Genomic DNA, 9,390 nt, shown 5'->3' with positions numbered 1-9,390 from the left:
CAGCTGCATGGGCCATCTTTTGCCTCTGGCTTTATGTGGGCACTGGGGAATCAAACCTGCGTCCTTAGGCTTTGCAGGCAAGTGCCTTAACTGTTAAGCCATCTTTCCAGCCCCAGATAAAAATATTCATCACTGTAGCAGAGCTCTTTCAATTTATTTTATATATTTTTTGGTTTTTCGAGGGTCTCGCTGTAGTTCAGGCTGACCTGAAATTCACTAGGTAGTCTCAGGGTGGCCTTGAACTCTCGGCACTAACCTTTTTTTTTTTTTTGCAAATCTATTTTTATTTATTCACTTTCGTTTTTCAAAGTAGGGTCTCGCTCTAGCCCGCGCTGCCCTGGAATTCACTATGGAGTCTCAGGGTGGCCTCGAACTCAACGGTGATCCTCCTATCTCTACCTCCGGAGGGCTGGGATTAAAGGCGTGCACCACCACGCCCGGCTCGTTTTCTAAACTTTTAACCTGAAAGCTCAAGAGGGTCCGTGTTCTCCCCCACAAAAAAAAAAAAAACAAAAAAAACTCCGGACGCAGGACTCAAACGAAGGGAAGGACGCGCCGAGTGACCGACTCGACGTCAGCGTCCGAGCCGGCCCCGCACCCAGCGCCGGCTCCGGGAGGGACGGTCCGCCAGCCGCCCGCTGCCGCATTCCTGTCCCTCCCGCGCGCCGGCGCGCGCTGACGTCATGACGCCGCCCGCGTAGTCCCGCCCCTGCAGAGCTCGGCGCTGGGCCGGAACCCGGGGTTCTTCTCAGACCCGGAATGTGAGGCTGGGCTTCGGCCCTGTGCGCTGATCGTCGGTCCCGCCGCGTAGCCCCGGGCCTGCGTCCGTTGTCTCCGCCCCTCGCCCGACGCCCCGGGGCAGGCAGGCAGGCCGGGCGGCCGGGGCCTTTTCTGCCGTGTGTCCGCGTGGCCGCCGCCGCCGCCGCCGCCGCCCCTCCGAATCCTCCGGGGCCCGCTGAGGGGTTCGCTACGGAGGGAGGCGGGGGCCTTCGGGAGGAGGAGGAGGAGGAGGAGGAGGAGGAGGAGGCGGGAAGGAAGATGGCGGCGGTGGAGCTCGAGTGGATCCCGGAGACTCTCTACAACACCGCCATCTCCGCCGTCGTGGACAACTACATCCGCTCCCGCCGAGACATCCGTTCCTTGCCGGAGAATATCCAGTTCGATGTTTACTACAAGGTACGGTGGCCGGTGGGCCCGCTCGATGCGCTGCCGCCCCAGACCCCCGGGGCCGCACCCCCTTCCTTCCACATCCGCGGACCCCCGCACACCGCCGCGGGCTCGCCTCCGAGCTGCCCCCACCTCCCCGTGCCCGGTCCGCTTTCCCGCACTTAGTCTCCCCGGATCCTCCGCTTCTGCCTCCGGAGCCCTGCGGGCCTGCCGTCTCTTCCTCCTGAGTGCTGTCCCCCTGTGCTGTCCCCTGAGCCCACCCACTAGGCCTTTTGCCTGCTGACACCCCATTCTTCCTCTATCTTTGGGATATTTCTCCACCTTCCCTTCTTCTGAGCGTCAGCATCAGCTGGACTTTTCTCATGTGCTCCTCCCCGCGCCCCTCCCTACTTGGTCATCTCGCTGCCTGCCTTCCCTCGAGTGCTTCCCCCCCCCCCTTTTTGTCCTGTTTGGAGAATTTCGTTTCTCCTTTCTCTTCTCATTCCGAATTAGGGATCATTGGGAATATTCTGTGTGCTTCATTTTGCATAGGATTTAAGGTGTTTTTTGTTTTTTGGGGGGTTTTTTGGTGGTGGTAGTGTTATACACTTTATGTTGCATTAAGGATTTTGTCAATGTGAGTATGTTGGTGGACTTTTATTTTTTCAAGAAGCGGTAAAATTTCCTGAAAGAAATAGAAATTTTAATTTTGTCCCTGTATGTGAAAATTGCGATCTCGCAGCATTCCTAAATCTCTCCCCATCAAAAAATCTGAACAAAAAGTCTCCAAGTCACTCTCCAAGGAGTTTCAAGGGTAAGTGTCCTTGGACGTGGACAATTTTTGCAGTGTTCTGAGAGGGAGGAGAACTTTATGGACTTGGAGCCTCCCTTTTCCTCTCCCCCACATTTGAATGTGAACACTGGATTTATTATTCAGTCCTCCGTGCCTTGCGCCTTGAGTCAGCGTGGGCAACTCCAGTCTCCAGTAGTCACCCTTGCAAAATGTGACCACAGTAGTGGAGGATTTTTTTTTTTAAACTTAGATCATAAATACTTCTTTATTAGTAAGTTGACTGGAATAGCGTAATTTGATATTGAACAGATGCATATGGTCTTACATATGTATAGTGCTGTGTGACACTTGTTTTATTGGGAAGATTGCCTGCTTTCTCTAGCCTGAGAATATTTTTTCAGAATTAGCAACTGATATGCTGCATTCTATCTATTTATACATTCTGTGGCTTTGTACCAATTCTAAGAAATACACTAATTGTCCTCCTAAATATATGGAGAAGATCCATTTCGACTGTGCGTATTACTGCTTTTGGATTTAGAGAAAAAACTGCCTCCATTCCAAATTCCTTTGATTTACTTTTGAATATAACTAAGGAAATTTTGTGCACTTAAGATAGATACATCCTCTCCAAGGACAAATTATATTTGCCTTTCTCAACATGGAAAACTGCAGCAGAATCTATTTCTGGTCCATTTCATTAAGTCATGTGTGAACTTTTACACCATTTAGAGCAGATCACTGGGAATTTGACCAATAAAAGTACCTTTACTATTTTAATTTCTTCACAATACTGGAGCATCTTCTAGTAACCTCTACTCTAATTGAAGCTTTCTTTCAAGGGTATTAATAGTGAGTATGGACAGATGGTGCTTTTGACACATTTTTGGTCATTTACTATTTAATAGTCATATTCTTTTTTTAAAGATCTTATTTTAATTTATTTATTTATTAGAGATGGGGGAGGGGGAGAATGGGAATGGGCATGCCATGGCCTGTAGCCACTGCAAATGAATTCCAGATGCATGTACCACCGTGTGCATCTGGCTTACACAGGACCTAAAGAATCAAACCTGGGTCCTTAGGTTTCATAGGCATGCGCCTTCACTGCTCAGCCATCTCTCCAGCCCAGTAGGCATATTCTTACTGTGAACCTGGCCCTATGCTAAGGTAAAGGAAGGTACTAGGTTTGTGCCTGGAACTGTGTGAAGTGCTGTCACGTTTGTTGTTTAAGTCTCATAATTAAACTGGAGTACAGTATAACCTTGTTTCTTTTTTCTTTTTGTGCTGATCCTGGGAGTTGAACACAGGGCCTTGCACATGCACAAGTGCTTAATCACTGAACCACATCCCTTGACTTCTCTATTCTATTGTAAACTTTTTTATTGACAACTTCCATAATTATAACCAATATGCCAGGATCACCACCTTTCCTTTTAAAACCTCCTCCCAAATCTCCCCTCCATTCAATCCCTTCTTCTCAACTAGTCTCTCTTCTTTTCTTTTGGTTTTCCAAGGTAGGGTCTCACTTTAGCTCAGGCTAACCTGGAATTCACTATATAATCTCAGGGTGGCCTTGAACTCACACCGGCCTTCCTACCTCTGCCTCCCTAGTGCTGGGATTAAAGGCATGTACCACCACGCCTGGCCATCTCTCTTCTATTTTTTTTTTTTTTAATTTTTTATTTATTTGAGAGCGACAGACACAGAGAGAAAGACAGATAGAGGGAGAGAGAGAGAATGGGCGCGTCAGGGCTTCCAGCCTCTGCAAACGAACTCCAGACGCGTGCGCCCCCTTGTGCATCTGGCTAACGTGGGACCTGAGGAACCGAGCCTCGAACCGGGGTCCTTAGGCTTCACAGGCAAGCGCTTAACCGCTAAGCCATCTCTCCAGCCCTCTCTTCTATTTTTATGTCATCATTTGTTTACCCTCCTATTATGCAGGTCTTGGGTAGGTGACATTGGCCATATCAGCCATATTGAGGTCATCACTATCTAGGCCACTTTGTGTCTGGAATACAGTATTTTAAGCATTCCTCTCCTTCCTTTGGTTTTTACATTCTTAATTTTTTTTTTTTTAGGATTTTATTTTATTTTATTTATTTATTTTTGAGGTAGGTTCTCACTCTAGCTCAGGCTGACCTGGAATTCATGATATAGTCTCAGGTGGCCTCGAACTCAAGGCCATCCTACTTCCTACCTCTTCCTCCCAAGTGCTGGGATTAAAGACGTAAAGGTGTCACCAAGCCTGGCTCTTTTTTTTTTTTAATATATTTATTTATTTGAAAGACATAGGAAGGAAGAAGCAGATAGAGAGAGAGTGGGTGTGCCAGAGCCTCCAGCCACTGCAAACAAACTCCAGATGCATGCACCACCTTGTGCATTTGGCTTATAATTGGGTACTGGGGAATTGAACTTGTGTCCTTAGGCTTTGCAGGCAAGTGCCTTAATCATTAAGCCATCTCTCTAGCATGGCTCTTAACATTCTTCCCACCACTTCTTTTGCAGTGGTCCCTGAGCCTTGAAGGATCTGATAGATGTGATAGTGGCCCTGGGGAATCAAACCTGGGTACTTTGGCTTTGCAGGCAAGCACCTTCAGCATTAAGCCATCTCTCCAACCCAGCTTAATGCTTTTAAATATAGCATATATCCATTGTATAAAATAATAGGCTTCATTATGACATTTCCATCTGTTTTGTTTTGAGATAGAATTTCACTAAAGTTGCCTAGGCTGCCCTTGAACTCACTCTGTAGCCCAAGCAGGTCTTAAACTTTTGATCCTCCTGCCTCAGCCTCACCAGTAGTTAGGATTAGGTGTGTGCCATTGTGCCCAGTTTAATACCCTTTCTTTCTTTATTACTTTGTTTTGTTTTTTGGGGGAAGGGTTGCACTCTAGTCCAGGCTGACCTGGAATTCACTATGTAGTTTCAGGGTGACCTCAAACTCACAGTGATCCTCAAGTGCTGGGATTAAAGACATAAACCACCAAGCACAGCAATGCTTTTCTTTCTTTCTTTCTTTTTTAATTTTTATTTTTTTATTAACATTTTCCATGATTATAAAAAAAATCCCATGGTAATTCCCTCCCTCCCCCCTGACACTTTTCCCTTTGAAATTCCATTCTCCATCATATTACCTCCCCATCTCAATCATTCTTTTTTGTTTTTTTTTAAAGCTGGCCATGGTAGTGTACACCTTTAATCCCAGCACTCAGGGGGCAGCAGTAGGAAGATCGCCGTGAGTTCGAGGCCATCCTGAGACTACATAGTGAATTCCAGGTCAGCCTGGGCTAGAGGAAGACCCTACCTCAAAAAAAAAAAAAAAAAAGTTTAATTTAAATCTATTTGCAAGCAGACAGAGAATGTGAATGGGTGTGTCAGGGCCTCCTGCTGCTGCAAAGGAACACCAGACACTGGTGCCATTTTGTGTATCTTGCTTTATTTAGGTACTGGAGAGTTGAGCCCTGGGCTGCCAGGCGTTACAGACAATTACCTTTAACCACTGAGCCATGTATTCAGCCTCCAGCTTAATACTTTAAAAAAATATATTTTAATTTTATTTATTTGACAGAAAGAGGAGGGTAGAGAGTGGGCATGCCAGGGCTTCCAGCCCCTGCAAATGAGCTCCAGACGCTTGCGCCCCCTTGTGCATCTAGCTAATGTGAGTCCTGGAGAATAGAACCTGGGTAGGCTTTGCAGGCAAGCACCTTAACTGCTAAGCCATCCTTCCTGCCCTTAATACTTTAAAAAATTATTTATTTATTTAAGAGAGAGAGAGAATAGGTGCTCCAGGGCCTCCGGCCACTGTAAACAAACTTGAGATGCATGTGCCACTTTATGCATCTGGCTTATGTGGGCCCTGGGGAATCAAACCTGGGTACTTTGGCTTTGCAGGCAAGCGCCTTCAGCATTAAGCCATCTCTCCAACCCAGCTTAATGCTTTTAAATATAGTATATATCCATTGTATAAAATAATAGGCTTCATTATGACATTTCCATACAGATCTATCATATGCTTTTCCAGGTATGTGTGATCCTCCTACCTCGCCCTCCCGAGTGCTGGGATTAAAGGCATGTGCCACCATGCCTGGCACATTGTGTATTTATATCTAGATTCTGCATGAGAAAACACATAGGGTATTTGTCAAATAAGATACTACTTTTTTTACATGTATGTTTGTGTGTGCATGTGCCAGGGCTCCCTTTTTTTTTGGTTTTTCGAGGTAGGGTCTCACTCTAGCCCAGGCTGACCTGGAATTCACTATGGAGTCTCAGGATGGCCTTGAACTCTCAGTGATTCTCCTTCCTCTGCCTCCCAGTGCTGGGATTAAAGGTGTGCGCCACCATGCCCGGCTTCCAGAAGATACTTCTAAATTGTTCTTTAATATTTGATTTATTCATTTATTTTGAGAGAGAGAGAAGCAGATAGATATAGAAAGGGAATGGTCATACCAGGGTCTGTAGCCACTGCAAATCAACTCCAGACACATGGGTCACCTTGTACATCTGTCCTACATGGGTACTGGGGAAGTGAACCTGGGTCCATCTCTCCAGCCCATGAAGTACTTTTTAATCATTTTTAAGTCCACATACAAATAATGTTACTCATCCCTTGCCTAATTTGAAATTTTAGGGAGTGTGCTGATTCCAGTTTTTTTCACTTTAGAGCCAAGGATAAACTCATAATCAGATCTCTGCACAGTCCTAATTCTATCCATAGGCACAATTGTAAACAAAGTTTATGTGGTATCAAAATGGTCCTGTGTTTCATAATTGGTGGTACTCCAGTGTCATGTTAATATCCTGTTTCATGATTTAGATAAGTTAATAAGTAGGAAGGGTGAAAGAAAGTATGAAGTAATCTTTTTTCTCTCTCATTTTTAAATAATTGATTTTTATCTTACTTGAGAGAGAGACACAGAGAGAGAAAATGGGTGCAATAATGCCTTCAGCCACTGTAAATAAACATCAGACACATGAGCCACCTTGTGCATCTGGCTTATGTTGGTTCTGGGGAATTGGATCTGGGTCCCTTGGCTTTGTAGGCAAATGCCTTAACCACTAAGCCATCTCTCCAGCCCCCCCTTTTAATATTTTTATTTTTCTGCAAGCAGACAAAGAGACAGAATGGGCACATCAGAGCCTCTAGTCACTGCAACAGAATTCCAGATGTATGCGCCACTTTGTGCTTCTGGTTCTATGTATGTACTGGGAAATCGAATGTGGGTCGTTAGGTCTTGCAGGCAAGCACCTTAACCACTGAGCCATCTCTCCACCCCCATCCCCTTTTTTATTTGGTTTTTTGAAGTAGAGTCTTTCTGTAGTGCAGGCTGACCTGGAATTCACTATGTAGTCTCAGGGTGGCCTCGAACTCATGGCGATCCTCCTACCTCTGCCTCCCGAGTGCTGGGATTAAAGGCGTGCGCCACCACGCCCAGCGCAATTCATATTTTTTATTATCCAATTTAACTTGTGCTAAATGTACAAAGAAAAAATGAGAAAGGAATAATAAATCATAAAAGGGTAAAGCTGATATTAAGTACCCAATTTATAGACTTGTACATTTTTAGTTTCTGCCTTTTTGCTGATTAAAATTCTTTAGTTGTCCACATGAACAAATACTTCAACTCTAATTTTTTGTTCCAAAATACATTAACAATCTTTTTACATATACTTTTTTCTCTTTAAAGAATGAAAGTCATTAGAATACATGAGGACGAATGGAAGAAATCAAAAAGTGAGAGGTTGAGGGTTGAGGATGTGGTTCAGTTGGTAGAGTGCATGCCTAGTATGCATGAAGCCTTTGGTTGGATCCCCAGCACCACATAAACCAGGTTTAGTGCATGTCTGTAATTCAGCAGTGAGGTGGTGGAGGCAAGAGGATCAGAAGTTCAAGGTCATCTCTGTCTGGTTCGAGTTGGAGGCTAGCTTAGACTATGAAACTCTCAAGAAAAAAAGAGAGGTTTACTATGTACCACTTAGGCTGGAAGTAACTTAGGGAGCAAAGGCCCTCAGCATTCATTTTGTCTTGCCTCTTTTTGATCTTGTCTCCTTGCTATGCATAAATTATTAAGGTGTTTGTCTTCATGTGCAGGTGGGAAAAGAATACTCCTTTCTATAAGGCCTTAAGGAAAGAGTTAAAAATCTGAGGTGTCAGTTTTGGGCAGGTTTGTAAGGAGTAATTAGGAGGTGAGAAGACCTGCTGAAGTAAGAGGTAATAGTTGCAAATTTTTGTTGGAAATAAGCCGGGGTATGTGGTGGATTGTGTCTTTAACCCAGCAGAGGTAGAGGTAGTAGGATTGCTGTGAGTTCCAGCCCACCTGAGACTGCATAGTGAATTCCAGGTCAGTCTGGGCTAGAGCGAGACCCTGCCTAGAAAAACAACAAAAATAAAGTTGGGAATAGCTACTACAGCATATGGCAGGAAAGGCTGATCCTGTCTCAGAAACAAACAAAACCTCCCAGAAACTTAAGAAACAAATTGGGAGCTAGAGAGATGGCTCAGTGAATAACTTGTATGCTACACAAGAATTCAGATGCCCAGCACCCACATAAGTGCTAGATGAGCATGGAGGCCTGCAAGGTACGATCCCAGGAATAAGCTGGCTAGCTAAATTAGTGAGCCCTGGACTTAGGTGAGAGCCCCTGCCTCACTAAGTAAGGTGGAGAGTGATAGAGAAAGATACTTGGTCCTTCCGCACATGCATGTGCTTTGTGCTGCGATCCTAGCACTAGGGAAGCTGAGGCAAAAGGATCTGTAGAGTTCACAGCCAGCCTGGCTACATAATTTTAGACCAGCCTAAACTACAGTGTGAGATGTCTCAGAAAAAAAGGGGGGGTGGGTGCTGGAGAGTTAAGGTGCTGGCCTTCAGAGCCTAACATCCTCAGTTTGATTCCCCAGTACCCATGTAAAGCCAGTGCATGTATCTGGAGTCTGTTTGCAGTGGCTGGAGGCCCTGCAAACCCATTTCTCTCTCTCTCTCCCCCTCTCTCTCAAGTAAGTAAAAATAAAATACTAAAAGTTTTTTTCTTTAGATGGGCATCATGGTAGTATATACCATGTCTAGCAAGCAGTGTTAAACCTAATGATTTTGCTCTTATATATCTTACGCTGTGAAATGCATTAATAAATGCCTGATTTAAGGTTATTTTTCTGTGCATATTTGTGTTGTGTGTCTGGCCATCTGTAGTTTCAGCCAATATTCTGAAAATCTTGATTTGCTGGTAACATACTGGGGAAATGAAGTATTTGGGCTGGGTGTAGTGGCCCATGCCTGGCAGGCAGAGGTAGAAGGGTCACCATGAGTTCAAGGCCACCCACGACTACAGTGAACTCCAGGTCAACTTAGGCTAGAGTGAGACCCTACATTAAAAAAAAAATACAACAGTTGACAAAGAGCTGATATTCTGCTGGGCGTGGTGGCACATGCCTTTAATCACGATAGAGTGCC

At 45.0% G+C, this 9,390-nt stretch overlaps 1 protein-coding gene across 1 annotated transcript in view; it reads left to right on the top strand.

Annotated features, from left to right (window-relative positions):
- Window positions 1–1,000: 1,000 nt before the first annotated feature.
- Appbp2 (amyloid beta precursor protein binding protein 2) overlaps window positions 1,001–9,390 on the top strand; it is a 68,177-nt gene continuing 59,787 nt past the window's right edge. The window contains exon 1 of the mRNA XM_004664533.2: window positions 1,001–1,176. Coding sequence (XP_004664590.1) covers window positions 1,039–1,176 — 138 coding nt within the window. The 5' untranslated portion in view covers window positions 1,001–1,038. The remainder of the gene's footprint in view (window positions 1,177–9,390) is intronic.

Source organism: Jaculus jaculus, chromosome 9 (assembly GCF_020740685.1).
Source record: "Jaculus jaculus isolate mJacJac1 chromosome 9, mJacJac1.mat.Y.cur, whole genome shotgun sequence".
Lineage (NCBI taxonomy): Eukaryota > Metazoa > Chordata > Mammalia > Rodentia > Dipodidae > Jaculus > Jaculus jaculus.
The sequence above is the reverse complement of the archived record's forward strand: the minus strand, read 5'-3'. Positions and strand labels throughout refer to the sequence as shown.